General features: G+C 35.3%; 3 protein-coding genes across 6 annotated transcripts; 2 read left to right on the forward strand and 1 right to left on the reverse strand.

Annotated features, from left to right (window-relative positions):
- The first annotated feature begins 13,059 nt into the window (after window positions 1-13,059).
- On the forward strand, window positions 13,060-15,755 carry LOC120201680 (60S ribosomal protein L3-2-like). 2 transcript variants are annotated; one of them, XM_039202244.1, is made up of 6 exons: window positions 13,060-13,136; window positions 13,726-13,830; window positions 14,143-14,253; window positions 14,422-14,726; window positions 14,855-15,264; window positions 15,347-15,755. In XM_039202244.1, exons 2-6 carry the CDS (start codon window positions 13,746-13,748, stop codon window positions 15,603-15,605), a joined length of 1,170 nt encoding a protein of 389 aa, XP_039058175.1. In that variant the 5' UTR covers window positions 13,060-13,136; window positions 13,726-13,745; the 3' UTR covers window positions 15,606-15,755. The 2 variants fall into 2 exon arrangements, with proteins under 2 accessions (XP_039058175.1, XP_039058176.1); XM_039202245.1 differs by lacking the exon at window positions 13,726-13,830.
- A 2,610-nt stretch (window positions 15,756-18,365) lies between these two features.
- LOC120201682 lies at window positions 18,366-20,030 on the forward strand. 2 transcript variants are annotated; one of them, XM_039202247.1, is made up of 4 exons: window positions 18,366-18,529; window positions 18,611-18,672; window positions 19,177-19,507; window positions 19,838-20,030. In XM_039202247.1, the coding sequence occupies exons 3-4, from the start codon at window positions 19,235-19,237 to the stop codon at window positions 19,979-19,981; spliced, it is 417 nt and encodes a 138-aa protein (XP_039058178.1). In that variant the 5' UTR covers window positions 18,366-18,529; window positions 18,611-18,672; window positions 19,177-19,234; the 3' UTR covers window positions 19,982-20,030. The 2 variants fall into 2 exon arrangements, with proteins under 2 accessions (XP_039058178.1, XP_039058177.1); XM_039202246.1 differs by having other exon boundaries at window positions 18,366-18,672.
- Window positions 20,031-20,158: 128 nt separating this feature from the next.
- On the reverse strand, window positions 20,159-25,155 carry LOC120201683 (MACPF domain-containing protein At4g24290-like). Of its 2 annotated transcripts, none has more exons than XM_039202248.1 (8): window positions 24,896-25,155; window positions 24,128-24,421; window positions 23,774-24,012; window positions 23,228-23,429; window positions 22,576-22,644; window positions 22,280-22,466; window positions 21,572-21,738; window positions 20,159-21,148 (listed from the first exon to the last, which is right to left on the reverse strand). In XM_039202248.1, the coding sequence occupies exons 2-8, from the start codon at window positions 24,389-24,391 to the stop codon at window positions 20,462-20,464; spliced, it is 1,815 nt and encodes a 604-aa protein (XP_039058179.1). In that variant the 5' UTR covers window positions 24,392-24,421; window positions 24,896-25,155; the 3' UTR covers window positions 20,159-20,461. The 2 variants fall into 2 exon arrangements, with proteins under 2 accessions (XP_039058179.1, XP_039058180.1); XM_039202249.1 differs by lacking the exon at window positions 24,896-25,155 and adding an exon at window positions 24,716-24,817.
- Window positions 25,156-25,997: the final 842 nt, after the last annotated feature.

Here is a 25,997-nt window from a genome sequence, read left to right on the forward strand (position 1 = left end):
GACAGAGACAACAGAAAAAAAAAAAGGAAAATAGAGAGAGATATAAAACTACCAACGATCCCAACAGAGCAAAAACAAAAAAACAGAAGGAAAAAGAGAAGAGAGAAGCTTACCAAGGAAGCCTTGACCGTCGCCGGAAACACTGAACATCGCCGGAGAACCGAAAAAACCGAAGGTATATTTGTAGATCTGCTCCGATTGGGAGTCGTTTAACGGGAAAAAGTATCGGGACCGTCATTAGGACGGTCCGATCTACATTTAGATATAAAAAAAAAATTTCCGGCCACCGAAGACGGTGGCCGGCGGCGGTGGTTGACGGCGGATGAACGCCGCTAACGGCTGCCGGCCGACTGAGCTTCTCTCAGTTTAGAGAGAAGACAGAGAGTTCTTCTCTTTGTGAGAGAAAAAAAAAAGGAAAGAAGAAATGAAATGGCTGGCCCTTCGGGCCAGCCGATTTGGACTCTTATAGTCCTTCCCGAACGACGTCGTTTCGGGAAAGACTATGCGCGTAATTATGAAATAGTTAAACCCCGTCCGCAGTCCTTCGTATTTATAAATTTTACATTTTGGTCACTAAACTGAATTTATGATAATTTTAATTCAGTCTTTAAATTTTAATTTTATTCATTTTAGTCCTTTTTATTAAATAATATATTTAGGATAAATGACAGATTAATCCCTTAATTTTAATAAATAATTTTTTAGTCCCTAGTTCATATCTTTAATTAATTTTATTATAAAATTTGAATTTTAGATAATTTCATTTTGGTCACTAAATTATTAAATAAAATATTTAATCCCTATAATTTCAATTAATTAGGAATTAGATTTAGTTTTATTTTTATTATAATTTAGTTATTTATTTTATATGTTTTCATTTTACTGCTTAAAATATATTGTTTTAGTGATATTTTTATTTTATTATATTGTTAAATATTTTTATATATATTCATAAATATACATATAATAAAAAAATTTATTATTTGTTTTTAATATCGAAGAAAAGGACAGTCTTAATACAACTGGATGTCCTATTCTGATATTTTAAAATTAAAAGTAAAATATATTATTATTAATATTTATCAATATCAAAGAAAAGAGCTGTCTTAAGGCACCTAGAAGTTCTTTTCAGATATTTTAAATAAAAATATTTTTATATAATTTTGAAATAATAGGATTATAAATTAAATATATTTTGAATTTTTAAATTTTAATAATAGAGACAATTATAATTAAAAAGTACCAATTTTGGGCGTTGTAGGGGTGCTAATCCTTCCCTAAACGTAACCGACCACGAATCCCTTTTTATTAGTAAAAAGAACGAATTTTTGGTTATAAAACGCAGATCAGTTCATCTTTTAAATATGGTTTTCTTAAAAACTCTTTTAAAAGATAATTTTTAGGTATTCGACCTACCCGATCCAAAAGGCCGATGGCGACTCACAAATTATTTTCAAAATTATTTATTCACATCAATTTCCCCGCCAAATTTAATATTTCGTGCCCGGACGAAAACCGGTTTGAAAGATGCCATTACTAGTAACTCTTCTGATGTATGAAACAAATAGGCTGGAAGTGAAAGCCGGGGGAGCTTAGTTTATATACCAAAATTCGTGAGGAAACAAGGCCAAGACATAAGGATCGATCTTGGCTTTGTTAGTTCACCTCCTAATCTATTTTCAACACTGCAATTGTCAAATGTAGTTGTGGTTGGCTGGACCTTTAATTAGTTATATTACTATTACTGTTGGCACGCCAAGTGATGCAAATCCTTTGGGTTCTTGGTTAGTGGTCTAACACAAATATATTTGGTAATATTTAATTTGAACTTTACTAAATTTATATCGATTGAAGATTACTTAATAAACAAATATAAGTTGATCTAGTAGGATTAAGGATGGGTACGAGGTTTGAATTCGATGAGTTTCGACTTGATTCGATCTTATTGGGTCGATTTTTTTTTAAATTGAGTTCGGTCAAGGGTTTTTAAAGGATATGTTCGGGTCGAATCAGATTCAGGTTTAAGGTGAAAAATACTCGGCCTGACCCGACCTAAAAAAATAATATAATTATATCTTATATATTTAGAAATAATTGCAATAATACCTCTCTCTATATTATTTTTCTAATTAAATCCCTATTTTTATCAAATAAAATTAATATTTTTATAAATATATTTGTTTCGGTTGGGTTAGGTCGAGTTCGGGTTTTATCTCAAAAAGGTGGGTTGGATTCGGGTCGGGTGAAGTCACCCTAAACTTGGGTCGGGTCAAATTTCGAGTAAATGATATATATTTTTCAGGTCGAATCTTGTTAATCGAAAACTCGACCCAAGCCATGCCCATCCCTAAGTAGGATGTGACATTGGATCGCTTAAGCAATGTCATAAATTTGAATAATGACTTTGTGAATGGAAAAAATTAGGTTAGAAATGTTGTTCTCATAATGAACCTATACCGTACCTGATTTAGATTAGTTAATCAATAACTTATAAATGTGTGATTATAAAAAAAATACGCAATAAATTTAATAATCAATCAAATTTTATAAATTTAAAAAATCTTCATGAGTCTAATAATTTTTTTGGGGGTGCTTACAAGCCTAAAAATTCATCTTCAATTAAATGTCTATAATCAATCAAATTTTATAAATTTAAAAAGTCTTCATGAGTAATAAAAATTTTTTGGGGTGCTTACAAGCCTAAAAATTCACCTTCAATTAAATGTCTACTAAACCTGGTAACGTTAGTAACGAGTAAGGTAAATAAAAGTATTATAAAATATTTAGAGAAATGGTCACTAATATTTGTGTAAATTTTATTTTTCTTATTAAAAATTTAAAAGTAATAAATTAGTCATTAACATTATCAACTTGTAACAAATCGGTCACTCGATTTAATAGTCGTTAACTTGGGTGATGAAAAACCGATGTGGCACATTAAATCGGTGATCTGACACCATTTCCCCACAAGTTTGACTCCCCGAATTTTTTTACTGGTATTTTTCTCTTTTCTTCTTCGTCATTGGTTTAGGGTGTGTAGACACTCATTTTCGTCCATATTTAGTTTATTTTACTTTATACATATATATATATATATATCTATACATATATATTATATAGTTCGCAAAATGATTTTTGAAAAATACATATATAATATATGTTTTTAAAAAAAATACCTTTGAAAACTATATAATATATAGTTTTAAAATCATTTTAAAATTTATATAATATATAATTTTAAAAAAAAAACATTTTTTGAAAACATATAATATAGTTTTAAAACGTTTTTGAAAACTATAACATACAGTTTGAAACATTTTTAAAATTATATAATATATGATTTTGGAAATATCTTTGAAATATATATTATATATAGTTTTAAAACGATTTTTTTTATATATATCATATCATATTATTTTGTTTTATTCTTTTTATTTTTTTATTTATTTTATTTTTGTTTTTATTTATTTATTTAATCGTTTTTTGGTGTTTGTCCATATCCAAGAATCCAGTCCAGTGTACAGGTCAGTTGGGTCTGACCCAGCCCGTAACCAACAGCCAAAGCAAGTTAGGGTTTACTCGGTCAAGCATTACGCCGCACGAGGGAGGAACAAGTCACGCACAGCCAGGCGAGAAAACCGGCCAAGATTCGGTCACGAAGCAATCAGCCCCGGCTAAATCGGGACTGACCCATCTCGTTTTAGCCGGTCAACCCACAACGGCCACCAGCCCCGTATTTCGGAACAAAAAAACGACCGATGAAGGCCTATAAATACCAAACGGCCAACCCAATACAAAAAGGGGGGGAAGCCATGAACCCACAATACCAAAACATCAAACACGAGAGAGAACCACAAACGCAAGAACAACGAAACCAAGAACCATTTTCTAGAACCAAACATCATCAAGCCAAGATACAAACAAGAAAAACCATCATCAACGGTGAGGCCGAAGCCCCTCAGGAAACAAAAGTCACACACAAAAATACAAAAAACAACAAAGAGCCGAGCAAAGCGAGAAGCAAGAACGCCGGGGAAGTGAAAGGCCTCGCCGGAAGAAGTAAAGGTCGAGACTTTCGGTTTAGATCTACACCGATTGGAAATGTTTTTGGGGTTTTGGGCTTCAGAATCGTGTTTAGGGTGGCTAGAGGAGCATTTTGAGAGTAGGTTAGATTTTCCGGCCACCACCGTTGGTGGCCAGAGCGGCGACGGGCGGTGGCCGGCGGGCGGATGTAGAGAGAAGCCAGAGAACCAAAGGTTCTCTCTTTTTGTAGAGAGAGAAAGCTATTGTTGAGAATGAAGAGAGTTAGGCCCTTTGGCCTTGGTATCATGTACTTATGCAGAAGTCAAAACGGCGCCGTTTCACCTAGGGGTCTTCTGCGTATTTTTGCGCATGGGTAAACTATTAAAACGGTCTTGTAAGTTTTATCTCTTACGTTTTGGTCACTGGATTAAATCTTCAATACTTTTGATTTGAATTTCGAATTTGTTAATTTTACACATTAATCCTTTTATTCATTTATTTATTTATTTATTTATTTATATATATATTCTGGTTTCTTTTTTTTGTTAACTTTTATAGCAATTTTCATTTTTCTTCTCTATTTATTTATTTCATTATTATTACTATATTTTTATATTTTCTCTATTTGACTTTCTTTTTTATTTTCTTTTTGATTTATTAGTTTAGTTTATTGTTGTATTTTCGATTTTTTTTACTAACATTTTTACCCTTTTTTAGAATAAGTTCGACCAATCAAAGGTAAGTAATTCGAATCGAATATTTTATTTTTTAATTTAAATTTCAATTTTCGCAATTAAAGACAACTGTCACATTAATTGGTACCGAAAGGGCGGTTCAAGGGTGTTAATCCTTCCTCTACCGTAACCGACTCCCGAACTCGACACGTTTCTTGTACAACGCATATCAGGTAAGATGGTGTCCGATCTACCTAAAACTCGTTTTAAAATGATCGGTGGCGACTCTAACCCAATCATTTCAAGTCGAAGCCCGATTCCGGGCAACCGAAAGACGGTTGCGACAGCTTGGCGACTCTGCTGGGGACCAGGTAAGTGAGTCAGGCCGAAATTAATTTTTGGTTGTTTTTTTTAATGTGAAAATGTTAAATTTTAATTTTAATTTATTTATTCGATTCCAATTATTTATCTTTGATTATTTTGTTTCAAATAAATAGTTGTACTGATGTTTTTTAATGATTTCAGATTTTTTCAAAATTGTCATCTCTAAGCTCTAAACCCGAGCTCCAAACCCGTTTTAAGTGGGGGTGAAAGCGACGCATTCGTGTGAATTTATTCACCGCATATGCCTAGCAAGTAGCCTTCGGGATTCATATACCTTATGTCTTCGTGTGAATTTATTCACCGTGCGGGCATAAGGGAATGTTTCCTCTCGAGTTTAACTTAGTCTACACAAGCCTGTGATGGGTTTAGGACTAAGGGTCTGGTAAGCCCAAGGGGGCACCAGAAGGAGAACTCGGGTACCGTGTTTTAGAACCTAAACTGGGAGACTTTGAAGGAGTTAGAGCCCACCCCAAAACCTCATTTCAAACCCTAGGATGCTGGAATTATTTCCTGCTTTACTTTCTGTTCAAAGCATGTGAACTAGAAATTTATGCGGTTAGGACTTGTTCAAAATCAACATGCGGGATAGAGATCATGTCCGGGTAGGAATAATAAGCATGTGGGGTAGATATCATGTGGGGTAGGACTTTTCATTTTCATTTTCATTTTTTTTATTATCCTTATCTCACTAACTTTTTTTTTCTCCTTTCATTTTCTGTTCTTTTGCATTTTTTTTGATCTTTCGCATCATTAAAACGAGGTGTTGATCCACCAAAAATGTGTTTATTAAACGTAAATAGTCTACATTAATGGACAAAGGGGTTATAATACAACGAGATAAAAAGCTCAGAAGTCCAACCGGGATTAAAGAATACTTAGAGGCAAAGGTTGCAGGAGCAAGATGAGGAAATGGTTATTGACCCGGAGAATCCTTTCGAAAATTACGAGAATAAGATGGTGAAACCCTAGCCAAGCTAGAGACCATTATTGATGAATTCCAAAAACAAGTCGACAAACTTCGGATGGAAGGCTCCAAAGACACTTTCGTTTGGAACGAGCTCGGCATAGAGTGAAGGCCGGAGATGCAGTCATTCGAGACCTTTTTTGGGGCAAGCAACTCGTTACCCGCACAAGTTTAGCCAAAGGAGCTGGAACGGTTCGACAGGATATTCAACCGGTGAAGAAGCGGAAGACGAATCAACTTGCCAGAGGCTGTGCGGGATCTATACCATCAAAAAGTTTTTTGTCTCTTCAGACGTAACATTTTTGTCCCTAATAAGGATTATTCAGAATAATATGCACATTTTTCGGATCAATGCCTCGGACATTTCATGCTTCATGCATTTAAACATTTTGCATTTTGTTCATTTCTTTACATTCACATTAACTATCATCACATGATTCATCAAAAAATGAGAACACTTTGACCCTATGACATATAAGGAGCTTTACCAACAGTTGTTCGACGCACATGTGGTGTCACCATATCCAGAGAAATCCATGAAGCCCCATACCCCAGGTAGTATGATGAGAACACTCATTGCAGTGGAGTCCCAGGGCACACTATCGAGAATTACTCCACAATCAAGAGAATCATACAGAAAATACGTAACAAGAATCGGATCGACTTCAACAACTTGGGGGCATCCAAGTGAGGAAGACCATTTCATCATTTGAGACATTTTGTTTGAATTTGTTTTTTCATTTTTTTCTCAAGTTTTTATAAGGACTTTTAAATAAATTTATGTTACTTTAAAGATGTTAAGCAATGGATCACATTTGCAAACTTGCAATTCTTTGAATATCATTCGAATTAAGAAACTCTGTGAATGGTTCAAAGTTACGGATCTTTGACAAAGTAACATGTTTTAAAACAAGGACCTTGACCTTACCCAAAATATACCCTCAAACACCGTACCCTGCTCTTACAATTAACTAATACAACCTTTTCCTTTCATAAGGTACGGACAACATGGGGCATCATTTGCATATGACAATTACTATGTTTTTTATTTAATGACGATGATGATCTTTACAAATGAAAGAATCGAGTACGTGAATCTAGTTTAGGTCAGTTGCTTGAAAATTGAACTCTAAAGAGGAAATTTTTGACTTTCAACAAACAGCTAAGCTATAACAGGTTCTTCTTGACAATCTTAAGAAATTAAATCCGTAAAGCTGAGCTATTCCACTAAGGCAATTGGTTATAGAGGAAACTTGAAAGCCCTGGTCTTATGAGTAGATTACGTTCAAACCATGACATTGCTCGGACACTTGGCAATTCGGTGTTTGCTCCACTGCTCTTGTCAGGCTGAAGACTCTGTGATGAAATGAACCCTTCAGTGAACTTGATGAAACTGATTATAATGTTAAGTGGTCCCTCTAAAGCAATTGGTTAAACGCCCCGGCTTTATGGATCCAGCTTGCCGGATAACGAAAAATTAAATCAATTTATCTGAGCAAGAAATTTTGGTAATGTGAACTAAGGGAGTTAAGGAACACCTGTTATAGTCGACTATACACGAGCACTCAAGAATTTCATTTTTAGACCGATATTTTTCGCACTGCCTTTGTTGGAGGACCCTACAAAGCTTGAACAAATGGAAGATTTCAGAGGACCGAAATAAAATGTCTAGTAATTGATCATTCTAGTTGCGTCATTATGTCCGCACCCAAATGAAATGCCAAAGCATATTTCGATATTTAAAAAAAATGACATTTTGGGTTACCAAAACCTTAGAAAGGAGGCCAACCTAAAGCCAACTCATCCATTTGAACATTTGTCAAAGATTTGTAACTCTGAAAGCATTAAAAGAGCTCTTGATTCCTTTGATATTTTTTGAACTCACATTTACAATTTGATTCAATTGCGAACAATATTTTACAACATTTTTATCATGTCTCTCTCCTAAAACAAGAAAAATGAGAAAAACATTTTCAAGCAGAACAGTCTCAGATATGAAAGGTATGTAAAGCCAAAGCTCGGGAAGCAAATGGGGCACGATCCATTCCAAGGACCTGATTGACAGACAAAGCACGAGACTCTATCCAGAAGATAACACATAATTCATCCATATTGCATGCATCTTAAACATACTTAGGTGCATCACATTCATCATTTTAGCATACACGTTTTTGTAGCTTTTAGAGTCAAGTTTTGACTTCAGGATGAAGGATACTCGATTCTTAAGTGCCTTCAAAGAAGGATGGTGGTTGATTAACTCGGCAGTAAGAAGCTACACCTCAACCGACTTGACATCTTAGAACCAATTTTAGATAGGTTCGAGAACCAGTTCAAAACAAATCCAGTTCGACACAAACTCAACCATGAGCAGTATGTTTCCAGTTAACATTTTCAAGCCAAATTTCAATTCCACGACGAAAGATATCCGGCTCACAAAATTTGGCGAAAGGGGCCATCATTCATTTAATGGAAATTTACAGCACAACTTAAGTCAAGAAAAGTTGTCTGTCAACAAACATCTTTCCAATTTCATTCAGAGTCTATTTCAACTTCGCAGCGAAGAAAATTGGACTCCAGACAACGCAAGTTCAACTTCACGACGAAGGGACCGCTGGTTGTTAATAAACAATTTTCCACTTCTAGAGCCAATTTCAACTTCACAGCGAAGGATAGTGGACTCCATACAACGCATATTCAACTTCATGACGAAGGGACCACTGGTTGTCAACAAACAACTTCTCAATTTCAGAGCCAATTTCACAACGAATGATATTGGACTCCAGACAACGCATGTTCAACTTCACGACGAAGGGACTGCTGGTTGTCAACAAACAATTTCTCAATTTCAGAGCCAATTTCAACTTCACAACGAAGGATATTGGACTCCAGACAACGCAAGTTCAACTTCACGACGAAGGGACCGCTGGTTGTCAATAAATAATTTTCCACTTCTAGAGCCAATTTTAACTTCACAGCGAAGGATAGTGGACTCCAGACAACGCATGTTCAACTTCATGACGAAGGGACCACTGGTTGTCAACAAACAACTTCTCAATTTCAGAGCCAATTTCACAACGAATGATATTGGACTCCAGACAACGCATGTTCAACTTCACGACGAAGGGACCGCTGGTTGTCAACAAACAACTTCTCAATTTCAGAGCCAATTTCAACTTCACAACGAAGGATATTGGACTCCAGACAATGCAAGTTCAACTTCACGACGAAGGGACCGCTGGTTGTCAATAAACAACTTCCCAATTTCAGAGCCAATTTCAACTTCACAGCGAAGGATATTGGACTCCAGACAACGCATGTTCAACTTCACGACGAAGGGACCGCTAGTTGTCAACAAACAACTTCTCAATTTCAGAGCTGATTTAAAACTTCAAAACGAAAGATATTGGACTCCAGACAACGCAAGTTCAACTTCACGACGAAGGGACCGCTGGTTGTCAAAAAAAAAAACAACTTCCTAATTTCAGAGCCAATTTCAACTTCACAGCGAAGGATATTGGACTCCAGACAACGCAAGTTCAACTTCACGACGAAGGGACCGCTGGTTGTCAACAAACAACTTCTCAATTTCAGAGCCAATTTCAACTTCACAATGAAGGATATTGGACTCCATGCAACACAAGTTCAACTTCACAACGAAGGGACCGCTGGTTGTCAATAAACAATTTTCCAGTTCCAGAGTCAATTTCAACTTCACGGCGGAGGATATTGGACTCGGAACAATACAACTTACTCAGATTTCAACTTCACGACGAAGGATATCCAATTTGAGGCTCAACTTCACAACGAGAGGCCATCCATGGTTTCAATTTCACGACGAAGGGAATCGTGCCAACCAAAGACCTTTGAGTTCGACCACGCTCAGCTCCAAGGCATGTCATTTGCAGCATAGCTTAAGTCGGGAAGGGCTATATGCCAACGAAGACCTTCTGAGTTCGATTTCATTCAGCTCGAGGGCTTATCAACCATAGGGTGGAGTCAAGAAACTACTTCCTAGTCGAACTTTTAAACCAAGGTCTTTAAACCGAGAAGAATATCGAAGTTGACTACAATTGGACAACAAGAAGCCGCATCCCGATTCAAATTTCGAACTACGGTTTCAATCCCATATTATTTCGAGATGGACTCGACTTCGCGACGGAGGGGCCATCCGCAACTCAATTCGACATGGATTTATTCTTCAACTCCACCAAACGAAAATTTGTGTCTTTTTATCTTTGTCCTATTTTTCGTTCCACGAAAAAGGACAAAGAGGGGCAGCTGTAGACACTCATTTTCGTCCATATTTAGTTTATTTTACTTTATACATATATATATATATATATATATATATATATATATATATATATATATATCTATACATATATATATAGTTCGCAAAATGATTTTTGAAAAATACATATATAATATATGTTTTAAAAAAAATACCTTTGAAAACTATATAATATATAGTTTTAAAATCATTTTAAAATTTATATAATATATAATTTTTTTTTTAAAAAAAAACATTTTTTGAAAACATATAATATAGTTTTAAAACGTTTTTGAAAACTATAACATACAGTTTGAAACATTTTTAAAATTATATAATATATGATTTTGGAAATATCTTTGAAATATATATTATATATAGTTTTAAAACGATTTTTTTTATATATATCATATCATATTATTTTGTTTTATTCTTTTTATTCTTTTTATTTATTTTATTTTTGTTTTTATTATTTATTTAATCGTTTTTTGGTGTTTGTCCATATCCAAGAATCCAGTCCAGTGCCCAGGTCAGTTGGGTCTGACCCAGCCTGTAACCAACAGCCAAAGCAAGTTAGGGTTTACTCGGTCAAGCATTGCGCCGAACGAGGGAGGAACAAGTCATGCACAGCCAGGCGAGAAAACCGGCCAAGATTCGGTCACGAAGCAATCAGCCCCGGCTAAATCGGGACTGACCCATCCCGTTTTAGCCGGTCAACCCACAACGGCCACCAGCCCCGTATTTCGGAACAGAAAAACGGCCGATGAAGGCCTATAAATACCAAACGGCCAACCCAATACAAAAAGGGGGGGGAAGCCATGAACCCACAATACCTAAACATCAAACACGAGAGAGAACCACAAACGCAAGAACAACGAAACCAAGAACCATTTTCTAGAACCAAACATCATCAAGCCAAGATACAAACAAGAAAAACCATCATCAACGGTGAGGCCGAAGGCCCTCAGGAAACAAAAGTCACACACAAAAATACAAAAAACAACAAAGAGCTGAGCAAAGCGAGAAGCAAGAACGCTGGGGAAGTGAAAGGCCTCGCCGGAAGAAGTAAAGGTCGAGACTTTCGGTTTAGATCTACACCGATTGGCAAGTTTTTTGGGGTTTTGGGCTTCAGAATCGTGTTTAGGGTGGCTAGAGGAGCATTTTGAGAGTAGGTTAGATTTTCCGGCCACCACCGTCGGTGGCCAGAGCGGCGACGGGCGGTGGCCGGCGGGCGGATGTAGAGAGAAGCCAGAGAACCAAAAGGTTCTCTCTTTTTGTAGAGAGAGAAAGCTATTGTTGAGAATGAAGAGAGTTAGGCCCTTTGGCCTTGGTATCATGTACTTATGCAGGAGTCAAAACGGCGCCGTTTCACCTAGGGGTCTTCTGCGTATTTTTGCGCATGGGTAAACTATTAAAACGGTCTTGTAAGTTTTATCTCTTACGTTTTGGTCACTGGATTAAATCTTCAATACTTTTGATTTGAATTTCGAATTTGTTAATTTTACACATTAATCCTTTTATTCATTTATTTATATATATATATATATATATATATGCTGGTTTCTTTTTTTTGTTAACTTTTATAGCAATTTTCATTTTTCTTCTCTATTTATTTATTTCATTATTATTACTATATTTTTATATTTTCTCTATTTGACTTTCTTTTTTATTTTCTTTTTGATTTATTAGTTTAGTTTATTGTTGTATTTTCGATTTTTTTTACTAACATTTTTACCCTTTTTTAGAATAAGTTCGACCAATCAAAGGTAAGTAATTCGAATCGAATATTTTTATTTTTTAATTTAAATTTCAATTTTCGCAATTAAAGACAACTGTCACATTAATTGGTACCGAAAGGGCGGTTCAAGGGTGTTAATCCTTCCTCTACCGTAACCGACTCCCGAACTCGACACGTTTCTTGTACAACGCAGATCAGGTAAGATGGTGTCCGATCTACCTAAAACTCGTTTTAAAATGATCGGTGGCGACTCTAACCCAATCATTTCAAGTCGAAGCCCGATTCCGGGCAACCGAAAGACGGTTGCGACAGGGTGTTGATGCTCCATTAGTTAAGGTGGTTTCTAGTCATTAGTTGCTGCACCGTGAGCTCTACAACATTTCATGATGATTGTGTTATGATATTCATCACTTAGTTAGAGAAAAAGAAGACCAGCCAAAAATTTTAGGGAGTTAAACTTGTGGGAAAATAGTGTCAGGTAATTGATTTAACTTGCCATATCAGTTTTCCGTCACCCATGTTAATGGTTGTTAAGTCGAGTGATCGATTTTGTTACAAATCGATAACGTTAATGATTAATTTATTACTTTTAAAACTCTAGTAGAGAAAATGAAAATTTACTCAAATATTAGTGACTATTTGTGTAATTTACCCTAAAATTTATAAATTAAGAAAATATTACTTTTTAATTATATAGAGAAATTCAAAAGTAATCTAAAAGCCTTAGAGCTTGGTCCTCGTGATGGACTGGATTCTAGAATAAATGGACCATACATCTATATATTGCGGTGAAGCCCATATTTTACTACTGGACAGACGGCGGCGCTTCATCAGGCCCACCGCCGTTGCCGTAAAAGAGTTAAAAATTTCATTTCGAAACACAAAAAATAATAAAAACCCTAGACGTGGGGATCTAACGGTCGATATCCAACGTATGAATGTTGATCATGGCCGTGCACTTCCGATCTTTAAATGCTATAAATACACTTGCAAAGCAAAGGTAGGGTTCTTATCCACTGAAGAAGCTGATAGCCGCTCTCGAGCTTCTTTAATTTTCCATTTTCCTTTCTTTCAGATCTCGAGGTATTAGCGTTCCAATTTTCGTTGCGAATTCCATTTCAAGTTTATCGAATGAATCCTATTGTTGAATTTTTTGCTTTAGCTTTTTACGTGAATTACTGGTTTTGTTTGGTAATGCTCTTGGTGTATGAAAACATATTGATTCAACTTCAGTTTCTGGCGATGACTGAGATGGATTTCCCCATGAAAAGACATTGTTGGGTAAATCAAGGCTGGTGTCTCGAAAAAGGCTCTTCTCGCCAAAACCCTGAAATTTTGGTTTTGGAAAGAAACACCAAAGGAGCCCGAGAATTGGTGTGCTCGAAGTTCATGCCATAGGCCTTTGGTCTTGGGGTCCATTTCCTTTCAGTTTGCTAGATCTGCTGTTCTTCATGTTTTTCTACATCTGGGGCTAACTATTTTTAGTTGTGTAATTGGTTTTTTTAGAAGAACTGTACGATGTTTGATTTGCTTCTATCCAGATTCTAAACTTCATATTTTCTCGTTTTGATCTAATGGTTTACCTAAAAAATTATTTCCCCGTTTATGCTATTAGCTTGAATTATACTTATGCTGAAGTAAAAATGGAACTCAGTTAATTTTAGTTTTGCAGAGTAATTATTATTGAAGAAAATGTCTCATCGCAAGTTTGAGCATCCAAGGCATGGCTCTTTGGGATTTCTCCCAAGGAAAAGAGCCTCACGCCACAGAGGAAAAGGTTTTTCTGTATTCCCATTTAATTGTTTTATTGTTAGGAACAGTATATATTTATTTAGTAATATTGTTGGATTTTTCTATTATTCAATCGTCTCATTGCACTAGATAGGGCTAAGCAGAACACCATTTGTTTTAATAGTTTGTCTTTTGATCCCACGTAATCCCTGAATTTCTAATTGCTAACACTATCTCTAATTATGTTAAGCTTGTCAATTTATTAAGTGAACATTTTAGGTCCTGGCTATCATATTTTCCTCTAAGATTGTGTTAATTAAAATCTTCTGATTTCGCTTCTCCTTTTGTGGTTGTTCAGTGAAGGCTTTCCCAAAGGATGATCCTACTAAGCCATGCAGATTAACTGCATTCTTGGGATATAAAGCTGGGATGACCCATATAGTGAGGGAAGTTGAAAAGCCTGGATCGAGTAATTCTTCTTTCTCTAGCTCATGATTTTTAAATTGCGGATTTGACAGTCTTTTGCAGATTTACTGCTTTAAGAAAAAATTGTGTTCTATTTATGTTCTCTTTTGCATGGTTCATTCTCCTGCATGTTTAGCTGGTTAATTTAATGTATTTATGTTCTTTCTTCAAGAACTTCACAAGAAGGAGACTTGTGAAGCAGTTACTATCATCGAGACGCCACCTATGGTTGTTGTTGGAGTTGTTGGATATGTCAAAACTCCTCGTGGTCTCCGTACTCTGGGCACTGTGTGGGCTCAGCATCTTAGTGAAGAGGTGAAACGAAGGTTCTATAAGCACTGGTGCAAGTCTAAGAAGAAAGCATTCACCAAGTACTCAAAGAAGTTTGAAACTGAAGATGGTAAAAAAGATATTCAATTGCAGCTGGAAAAATTGAAAAAATATTGCACTGTTATTCGTGTTTTGGCCCATACTCAGGTATATTCCTCTCAAATGGTTCTATAATGTGTAATTATGGTTTCTTCCTTCCAATTATTGATGATTGAACATTTTGACATATATGTTTTTCCGACTTCTTTTATTTCTTTGATTGCATACATCTATAGATAAGAAAAATGAAGGGTTTGCAGCAGAAGAAGGCCCACTTAATGGAAATTCAAGTCAATGGTGGAACTGTTGCCCAGAAAGTTGACTTTGCTTACAGTTTCTTTGAGAAACCTATTCCAGTTGAGGCTGTTTTTCAGAAAGATGAGATGATAGATATCATTGGGGTGACCAAGGGTAAAGGCTATGAGGGTGTGGTGACCAGATGGGGTGTCACCCGTCTCCCACGTAAGACCCATCGTGGTCTTCGCAAGGTTGCTTGTATTGGTGCATGGCATCCGGCTAGGGTTTCTTTTACTGTTGCTAGGGCTGGGCAAAATGGCTACCATCACCGCACTGAGATGAATAAGAAAGTGTATAAACTTGGGAAGGCTGGACACGAGTCACATGCAGCCATGACGGAATATGACGGGTTAGCCAAGCACCTATTTTCCAGCATGCTAAATATTGCAACCGTCATTTTTTGAATTTCTTTCATTTTCTCCTAATTCCAGGACTGAAAAGGATATTACCCCAATGGGTGGATTCCCCCATTATGGTGTGGTGAAAGAAGATTATTTAATGATCAAAGGCGGGTGTGTTGGGCCAAAGAAACGTGTCGTGACTCTGAGGCAATCCCTCTTGCATCAAACTTCTAGGGTTGCTCTGGAGGAGATCAAGCTCAAGTTCATTGATACATCATCCAAGTTTGGTCATGGTCGTTTCCAGACAACACAGGAGAAGGCCAAGTTCTATGGGAAGCTCAAGGCTTGACTGGCATATTATTAGTTAATCTACAAGTTTATTTATTATCAGTTCTTTGTTTTTCTGTTTGGTACAATATTATACTTGCATTATGGTTGCCCAAAACTTCAAATTTTTGCTTATGTTGGACTCATTTAACTACTTAATATTCTAGTTTAGTAAAATGGTTTAGCATTGTTTTGGTAATATCCTCAGAGATTACTTCTCATACGACTACTTGGAACTTCCTATTATATATATGTTGGGAACCTGAAAGTCACGTTCTTACAAGACCCAAAAGCCTCTTTGTTTTGGTCAAGGAAAGGGTTGCCTGACTGAGGGACATTGTTATGTAAAAGAAGGGATAGGAATAAGGGTAGATGTATGATATAATATGAAAAGGGATGGGTTATGAGATCGGGACTTGATGGGTCCGACCCGACTCAATCGATGTTCATTCCTTTATGCTCCTTGAAGATCACCTTTTGATTTTTGTTTTGTTTTAGAAGACCTGCTCTAGTGTGCTTTCCTTATCAAGGGTGACCCCTCCTCTTTTAGAAATATGTCTTATATGGGAATGGTAGACAACATCTTTTAGAATTTTGTTGTGCGTTGTTATGATTTGGCTTTCTATATTTAATTTACATTGGATACTTATATATTTAACGAACATAATTATTTTTAAAATTATTTTAGAGTTAATTATATCATACACCCTTAATTTTTTTAAAAAATAGTTACGATCTTCATTCTAGATTGATTTTTAAAATTTTGAATATTCTAATTCTATTTTTAAATTATGATTTTCAAAATTTTAATGTTCTAAATTGATCTACAAACTACAACTCTTGTTATGAATTGATCTTAAAACTTGTGAACGTTCGAATAATCTCTCCCAAAATCATTCAAAATTTGAAGATGAAATTTTAGTATTTTTCAAGAGTTTGAGGACTAATATTAAGGAAGGTCATAAGTTGGGATGCATTTATAACGATCTAAAGTTCAGAATCAGTATAAAATCAATTTTTTTTTTAAAATTAAAAATCAGTTTAAAATAAGAATTGTAATTTAAGAACATATAGTACAATTATCTCGTTATTTTGTTATATTATACTTTTACACACTAATAGAGTGTTTATTATAAATTATTGGTGTTCATTTCCAAGAAGCAGAAAAGGGATAAAGCTCTTTTCCCTTTGTAGTGTTTTGTAATGAATATTTGCTCCGGTTGATCAAGAATGAAAACTGTGTAAAATGAACGTTGTTTCCGTTAAGCTTTTGTATCCAGTTGGGGATATCATTGTCTATGAAATATGATAATACTAGAAGATTGGCTTAAATTCAAAAACCTTATGATACTATTGGTTAGGGTCTTAGATAGGCTTTCACATCACTCTCAGACAATTTGATTATCTTGTTTGACAAACAGCTCTCCCTCAACGCATCTTTTGGTAGAAGAGCCTCTTTCTTTTTCGAGGGTCCTTACCTCTAATTATTGCTTCTATCTTGTTTTTTCCCACTCTTCTTTTTCTACACGAATTCTTGGCTTTACGGAAGATAAAGAAAGCAAGTAGCAATGCTGGTTTGTTCGAGACGAAAAGAAACCCGTAGTTTGAAGACCAAAGGTTCTTTTATTTTATACGAACCAAATGATCTTATTGATTAATTAATTATTGTTATTCTTTAAAATCATAAGATATATGAACATTTAATGTTAAAAAGTTGATAATTTGAACCGATATTATCTTGTGTTCATTCAAAGTTAACAAACAAAATTAATTATTAATATATATTTATAAGATAATTATTTGATTATGAAATAACTTGCACAATAAAAAAAATATATTCAAACTTAGTTTTTTTTACTATCAATTACCATCTAATAGAAGATCTATACGGATGCAATGTGTTATAAGATCCGTATCACAAAACTTCACCCTCGCACAGGTCGATATTGGGTTACGGTCACGAGCCCAACGAACCTTCGCATCAAACACAAATTAAAACAGAATTCAGGTTAGAAAAAACTAAGATAGAAGATTGAAAATTTTGTAAAATAATGGTTTATATATAAGTTTATAGTCATAAACGAATGTATAATTTTACGTCAATTTATAAATTTAAAAAATTATAATATAAATGTAAGAAGTGTGAATAAAAAATTAAAAAAAATATCTAATCTATATAAAAATTTAAAAAGACCCGATCGCATGTTAGTAACCATCGATTCATCCCGATTGTAGTAGTAGCTTCGGTGTTTATGGTGAAAGGGATGGGTCTATTTTCATGGGTTCCTCTGCACAGTCACCCACCAGGTTTGCTTTTAGACTTTAAACCAAAATACAAGGAATGTAATTCTGGTTTCTAAACTCTAATCAATCACACCCTTTTTTTTTCTCAAGCTCTCTTTGCTTTAAGCCACAGTCCATTTTATCTCTCTTCTCTTGAATCATTACATTTATAGCACTGCATATGCATAGCTGTAAGGTTTCTCTCTGTCGATCACCCCTTTTTCTTCCTAGACTTTCAAGTCAATTCATATCCTGTTCTTTTGCATGTGCTTTCTATCCTGTTGTTGTTCTTGTGTTTACTTTGAATCAAATACCCATCTTTTTATATGTAAAAATATCATGTTATAACTGTGTATGGTTTATCTTTTTAATTTAATGATACATGGAAATTTACTTTAATGATGGTTATAATCATCTTTTTCATGTGGACATTTTATAATCTTTGGATTTTTACTTTAGAAAATGCGGTTATAATCATGTTTATTTTATATAATTTTTGTTTCTGGTCTCCAGACAGCAAGGCCCATGCTTTTGGTTCCTTTAGGTTTGCTTCTTGAGACAAGGGTATAGTATTAATCAAGCCATCAGGATTATGTAAACATCATTCACATTCAACAAAATCAAAAGCAAAGTGCACACTGCTGAGAATTATCATATAACTTTGTCTGTACATTTTTAATTTGGGTATATAAAAGCTAGCTTCTCTCAGCCCTTAAGAAATGGTGCTTGTCTTTGTTTTTCCAGGGCAGTGTTAGAGTCATAGGATCAAAGGATTAAGTTCAAAATCTTGTGATTTTCCTCTCTTGGTAAGTACTGATTCCAGTTTACTTTCATTTGTAATGATGCCATGAAGCATTTACATTAGGTGATATGGTGCTTTGCTACTTTGGGTCAGTGTTCTTTTTTTTTTCCGTTTTTGGTCATTCATCTATGATTTAGTGATTCGGTCTGTGGTATGGACATCGAAGGTATTTAGGATAGCCTGAAAGTTCCACATTCATATCTTTTTGTTCGAACAGAATGACTGAAATCGCCCGAAAAGATAGGGTTATCGATATCCATATTCGAATATGTCAATGGTCTACGATGGCTGAGCATGATTCACTCTTGAGATGATCATATGGTTGTAACTACTGCTTATGTTTATATCATCACACTGTCATTGACAACATCCTTTCTTGTTAATTTTACTTGCAAATTCGACTTTCTCGTGTAACAATCACTATGTTGACAATTTCGAGACATGTTGCCCTTGAAATGTGGATGAATGTTCCTGGATTTTGATGATTACCTTTGTTGATCTTTTTCAGAAACAATGACAACTCATGAATGAAGAAGTTCATGTTATTAGAGGAATAACCTGCAACTATGAATGAGTTTGGAACTGGAAGATCAATGCCATGGAACATGTACCCAAGTCCGTCTCAACCTATACTCGATAACGAACCACCATTGAAAACCTTGGGGACATCTATGAATGCCGTTTCTTTCGGCTTTATTGCTACAGCCATCTTGATATCGATGTTTGTTATCATGGCCATCTTCGAACACCTTTTTCAGCCAAATCCTGCTTTTTCTTCACCCAATGAAGACGGTGCTCTAGGATCCAGAGTGGCCGAAAAACTCGGGAATCCACAAAGAGTAGGCTTCTATCTCATCAGGCTGTTAAGTTCATACACCGTGCATATTCTGCTGTTCTTTCTCTTTTGACAGCATTTCTTTAAGAAAAAAGAAACTTCAACCAGATAATCGATCACGAATTTTAAGTTTTGAATCTTCAACCACAAAGCTAGAAACCCTTTTGTCCCTCGGCAATGATTTACCAATTTTTCTTACTATTCAAGCAGAATTAAGTAAATTATGATCATATATATACAAGTAAATCATGTAGTTTATCTCTGAAATCTCTGAAATATGCTTTATTTTCATTGGATCTTGAAACTGATGTTTGATGATCCATTGTGATGGCAGGTATCGACATCGTATGCGACTGATTTGATGGTGGTGATGCCGGGAGAACAAAATCCAACCTATATAGCTCAGCTTGCTCCTCTCCCTTGTCCAAGGGAAGGCATCTATTGGCCTCCTCATGAACATATTTTTGTATATCCTTAAGCATACATCATCATCCATGATGTTTTTGAATACATTTATCAATAATCAACCCTCATGTCTTCTAAACGACCATTGACAGATTGAAAAGAAAAAAAAAACAGAAAATTTTTATTCTCTAGTATATGTTTTGATGTAAAAGGATTACATACAACACTTTTGCCAAAAGAAAACAATAACTTGAGAATCAAAACGACCATTGTGCAAAGAAACTTGAAGAATTTATATTAGAAACAAACAAAAAAATTTACATTAAAAGATAAAATTTGCAAGCAATTGAATCCCCAACACTTCTAATCATGTCTCCCTCTGCTCTTTATCCTCTCTTCCATTCACCCATCCCCATGAAGTTTATCCCTGTAAATCTGACTATTCTTAAGTTTCCACTCCCCATTCTCTCTCTATATATACTTTTGGATTCTCTGATCTTCAGTAACTTTTTCCTATAAAGAATACAAGGTGACAAGTGGAAGGGAAAATCGTCTAGTGCTCATCGACGCCGTCTTCGTCAGGTAATATTGCAGTCAATAAAGAATACTTTACCAGGAGAGAGATCTTTCCCTTCTTGACGACTAATCTTGCCCCCGAAACAACCCAATATCCAGGACTTTCCTGTGGCCCTCGTGTAATTTCGGTTGTATCAACAAATTTCAAAAGCTTGGGAGCTTGAACAGGCACGGGAGGGCCTCCGGGGTAAACGGCGGAGTTAATATTCACATCAGCTGGCCTTGGAGGCAGCTTCTGAACTTGTGTGAAGTGATGACTGATCAGTGTGGATATGAGTCCAGACTTGGCTACTGACCCGGGTGATCCTTCCCATTCTGGCTGCTTAACAGAAATAGCTCCCAAGACAGTCGAGAAGCGTAGTCGTAAAAAGAGAATATTTTTAAAACCATGATTCTCAACCTGAAATTGGGCTCCAGTTACGATCGATAGATCCTCATCAGACTCAACAGGAGCGGTGCATACATGGGAGTAGTTCTTCCAATAAACTTTCTCGTAGTATTTACGATCATGAGACTCTTGGCAGAAGTTCCCTTTTGGATCATCTACAAGTTGGAAGATTTTTGGAAGGGAGGAAAGGTGCTGCAAGTGGATGGCCAAGTGGTTGCTCCTTTTACCTTCTAGATATAATCGGAGGCCGGTCACGGGCCTCCTACCCACATCAACCTGTCACGAAATTATGTAATGAAAAATCAGATATATTTTATTTTAATATGAGCAAAGACTTCGCAGAAAGGGTTGTAGCTCAACGACTCAAGTGCACGTATCGGTTTCCAACTTTATATCCATGCTATGTGACAGTTCAATTATCAATGCTCTACTCGGAAGACCTATAGATAAATCTTATCTAACTATAAAATGAGATTCCATTTTAACAAACAATCATCAGGCACATAATTTTTTAAATTTAAAATGATGAATAGACTCTAGTGGTCATCTATAAATCCAACACCAGCATTGAACATGGTCCGATTTTTATCAAGCTGATGGGCTAATAAAAACTATTCAAACCCAGACATGGATGAAACCTACATGGAAACACTTAATGCAGAAAGCCAGAAAATTTCAATTTCAAAAAAAATTCTTTACCGGAGTAGTGTTCACGAAAAGCTTGGGCCCCATGAAGCTGAATTGCAAAGATGCAGTGCTTTGTTGCTTTCGTTGCGGACCAAGAGGAAGTTCACTGAAAACCGGTGCCCACTGTCTTGGAAGCTGAAATTCCAAAAACTGGTGGAGCTCTTCAACTGGTGGTTTATCTGTAACAGCAATATAGCTTGCGGATGAAATATGTGTACACTGTTCTCTATAACATAAATAAATCCTTTGCAGTGGCAAGCTAAATGAAGGAAAATGAGGTCCAATAACAAATTCATGTTGTTTCATGACACAGATTATGATAAGCTAGAAATACCTCAGTTATTCAGTCCCGAAACTCTCACACTTAAAAACTGCTAGTTAAGGATTTCATGATAACAAACGTGATCAAGGATCAACTCCTATTGATGTAGTTTGATACTTACTAACGACTTTCAATTATCTAAAAAAGGTTTAATCAAAATAAGCTCATAACTCATGTTTGATTGCCTTCGAATTTCATAATAATAAGATGGTTAGTGAACTTATGATATATTTCACAAATTATAAAGAGGCAAAAATGTGAGGCATACTTCTTCCAGATAATAATGAAGACACCCCATGTTTAAGAAGAGAAAAAAGGAGATGCAATAATTTGAAGCAGGCAGTAGAAGAAAATAAAAATGCATTAGGTAGACAGACAGAACAATAGGTCTTGCTTACATCGCAAATATAGATTTATAGCGTGGCTTAGAAATCCACATCCCGGAACTCCATTCAACAGAGAAGTAATAGGAATAAAGGACATTGAGATTACATCAGGCTCTAACTGAATCGTTTGTAACCAGTCAATATGAGAAAGGTTTCTATTATCACTTCCACCTCTCCTTTTGTAAATGGTTACAATATCCTGCAATTTTTAGGTAATTATTAACAACATTGATATCAAGAAAGAAGCTTAAACCTTTACCAAGGAGCTTGAACTATTAAGCAAACAACCCATATGGAAGAAAACCAACCTCTTTATGTGCATATGAACTTGATGGACTGTTACTAGCAAACCTTAGCCGCTGCTCCCTGATTTCAAACTGAAACAGAAACACACATTATGCCAATGTTTCACTCGTAAGGATGATTGACGGATAAGTTAAAACCAATGAAAAGTTGAAAGGCTAGCAATCAAAGCATAAAGTGTCAAAGTAATAAAACTAAAAACAAAACCGCCAACCAAGTTGAAAGACCTATAAAATAATAGAATCCTCATAAAACAGGGGGCAAAGCAAAAACAATGACAGATCCAGAACTTGGTGTAAAAACGTAAACATTTAAAACAGTAGCAGACTTGTAGTATTCTCTGGTAACTATTGAACTGGTATATCATTAGCAATCATACAATATTTAGTGCGAAACTGCGTTGTAGTGTTACTATGTGCGAAAAATATCCCTTTTAAACAGTTATTCTCCAAAGAAATTTTGGCGTCAATATGCTGCATCCTGCAGCACTTCCACAATTACACCCTGCTTGCCAGGTTAATCATGGATATTGTACCCCTGTTGTAAAATAATATTGACCTAGGAATGTTGATTTCATTCCATCCAAACAAGGAGCATGATTTATGTATATATATAGCTATAGATTAGACGATGTATCATCACAGTTCTATAGCAAACCTTGTCACTCGGGAAAACTTGCTCAGGCACCATGCTGTAATGTTCACCGGCATCTAAAAACCTCTTATCAGCCATATCCTTCAGTCTTTTCTGGATATCAGCAGGTTGAAGAGTAGAGGAATGCTGCTGCTTTATGTAAATAACATCTTTCCCTCCCATCTTCACACCAACAATTACGTGGGTGCCATAAGTTTCAATAAACCTGAGATGCCAAAAGTATATATCAACCTCAAATTCTATACAGCAGAGAGTAAATAACAATAAAAAAAGCAGGCAGAAGGCAGCAGAAAATTCATAGTCACCAACAAAACATCATTCTTCATATGTTCATTAAGAATATGCATGTTGAACCAGTAAAAGAGAAACAAAACAGTTGATCATTGAATTGTTCTCCACATGACGATATTCAAAAAGAGAGGAAGCCAGAAACACACATTGGCCGAAGCCCAAGTTAATGAATAAGGGGGAAAAGGCCTAGTACATGACGAGGTCTTATTTAAGAACTCATCAACAGCATTCAATGATCAAATTTGCATCCAAATTCACCTTGCCAATGCTGCAGGTTCCCAAGTAGATGGGACTGCTTTCCTGACATGATCACGTAGCACCATTTGGGATTTCTCCAGTGCGACTGAGTAGAGAGTGATGAACACCCCATCAAAAGCAAGGGTCTTGGTATTAGCAGCATCCTTTTGCCAACAACCAGAGAATTCAAACATGGAATTGAAGTGGCCTGAAGGTATTTTTCCAGTCAAAGACATTTCTTGGTTGAATTGCTCTGACATCTGGAGAAAATAAAAGAAATGAGAAAAAACAGACTCCTGTATACCTCTCACAGGATTTAACTCATGCCACAACAATTTAACTACTAATAGCATTGAACAAACGATGAACCATTACCTGTTGGAAGGAGAGAACATCGGACCTGAACCGTGTGCGCTCTCCTTTATCACATTTTATTGATTTGGACACATCGGGTATCGAAATTCCACCAGGTAAGACAATCTCATGGCCTCCATCTTCATCTATCTCGATAAGACATGGATCTTTCGAATTACTCCCTTTACAGTACTTCAGTCGAAGGTCCATTCCAATATCATACCCACATCCAATGGACCCTATGGCAATCTCAGCCGCCTCTGGAGCTGGCATCTTAAGTGCCATTGCTCAGTGCATCACTCTTTTTCACCAAAACTGGAACCAAGTTCACACGTGATTCAATTATTCAAACCAAACATATTACACTCCAAGTAAAGCAAAAGCAACACCGTTTCAACCATTTACATAAATAAAGCTAATCCAAATCTTATAAATAGCTCAACGTGTAAAAACAGAAAAAAATCATCACACAAAATTTTCCTTTTAAGCATATATTACTAAAACAGAACAGATCAGAAGTTCATATATAGCTCAAATATTCAATTCATATCAAATAAAAGCAGTTTTCATACTCTTTTCCAGTAAAAATCACAACTAAAACAAAATTACCTCAATTTAAGAAGAAAATTAGCCGATTTTCACAAATTAACAACACCCCAAAACCAAATATAGTTCCGATTGAACAAGCATCCCTAAAACATTAGATCCTGAAAATAAAAATAGACCCAAAATAATTTTTTCCTAAAGAAGGTTAGCCCATTTTAGACCCCAAAAAAAATGAGTTCGTACATTTTACGCTGCTCAAGAACTAAAGTGGGGAATCTTTGGTGGGGTTTTTAGAGCATATTTTGAAGCTCGAAAAAAATCCCAATCCAAGTAAAGCTCACGTAAATTGAAACCGAAACGCCAATCAGTTCGATTTCGAAGTGTTTTGAAACTGCAAGATTTTCAGGTTGGGAAATTCCAAGAACAAAGCTTGAACGGAAAGAAAGATAAAAGAAAAAAGTGGCTGAGAGATGTAAATAACAATAACAATGAAATTAAAAAAAACAGATAGAAAGAGAGAGAAACCCTAAGAAAGGGGAAGGTTGCTGAGTTGAGACACGGACGAAAATAGTAACAATGGGTTTGACTGGAAATAAAGAAAAATTCTTTGTATTGACATGAGTTGTGACTGAGTCAGACTCAAGCCATTTTAACTCCGAGTTGAGTTTTGATTGAGAAATAGTAGAACAAAAAAATAGGAAAGTCAAAGGTGTTGCTTTCAATGAATGGCCTTGGATTCCATTAACCATTTTCACACCTATTTATAGTTTACATTACACATTGCACAATTAGTCACTAATTTTTAAAAGTTATTTTATTTTGGCCATTAAATTATAAAAAGTTTTAATTTATTATAAAATTTTGAATTACATTTTTATCGTTAGATTTTCAAATCATTAACGACATAATAAATTAATAATTTTTTAAATTTTTTTACAAGAAAACTTAAATTATTATGATCAACATCGTCGATTGATTGTCAATCACAGTTGCTTATCATAAAATTTATATTAAATTTATTTATTTATTCTCATTATTTTGATTTTCACGAAATTTACTCAAAATTAAAATTCATTTAAAATTTGATCTTAAAATATTATGATCTCCTCTTACAACAGTCCAATGAAAATATTTATTAAAAATGTTAATCTTCTTAAAAGAATGATTTTCATTGTTCAAATTTTTTCGCCAGACATCTTAAAACTCCCAAATTTAGTAAAGTTCTAAACCTAAAAAAAATGACTTTTGTATGTTTAGTTTCATGAGTTAACGAAGAAGATGGTAAGGTGAGATAAAAAAGAAAATACATATCACGTCAGATAAATATGAATATTTTTTTACTTTT

The sequence above is a fragment of the Hibiscus syriacus genome, unplaced genomic scaffold, assembly GCF_006381635.1.
Source record: "Hibiscus syriacus cultivar Baekdansim isolate YM2019G1 unplaced genomic scaffold, ASM638163v2 tig00007895_pilon, whole genome shotgun sequence".
Classification (NCBI taxonomy): domain Eukaryota; kingdom Viridiplantae; phylum Streptophyta; class Magnoliopsida; order Malvales; family Malvaceae; genus Hibiscus; species Hibiscus syriacus.

Excerpts from the sequence above, each read along its gene's own strand:
- LOC120201682 (XM_039202246.1), top strand. The coding sequence starts at position 19,235 with ATGAATGAGTTTGGAACTGGAAGATCAATGCCATGGAACATGTACCCA. Across the intron at positions 19,508-19,837 it reads AACTCGGGAATCCACAAAGA|GTATCGACATCGTATGCGAC; the intron begins GTAGGCTTCTAT and ends TTGTGATGGCAG.
- LOC120201680 (XM_039202244.1), top strand. The coding sequence starts at position 13,746 with ATGTCTCATCGCAAGTTTGAGCATCCAAGGCATGGCTCTTTGGGATTT. Across the intron at positions 13,831-14,142 it reads CTCACGCCACAGAGGAAAAG|TGAAGGCTTTCCCAAAGGAT; the intron begins GTTTTTCTGTAT and ends GTGGTTGTTCAG. Across the intron at positions 15,265-15,346 it reads GCCATGACGGAATATGACGG|GACTGAAAAGGATATTACCC; the intron begins GTTAGCCAAGCA and ends TCCTAATTCCAG.
- LOC120201683 (XM_039202248.1), bottom strand. The coding sequence starts at position 24,391 with ATGGCACTTAAGATGCCAGCTCCAGAGGCGGCTGAGATTGCCATAGGG. Across the intron at positions 24,013-24,127 it reads ATGTTCTCTCCTTCCAACAG|ATGTCAGAGCAATTCAACCA; the intron begins GTAATGGTTCAT and ends TATTTTCTCCAG. Across the intron at positions 23,430-23,773 it reads GAACCTGCAGCATTGGCAAG|GTTTATTGAAACTTATGGCA; the intron begins GTGAATTTGGAT and ends TTGGCATCTCAG.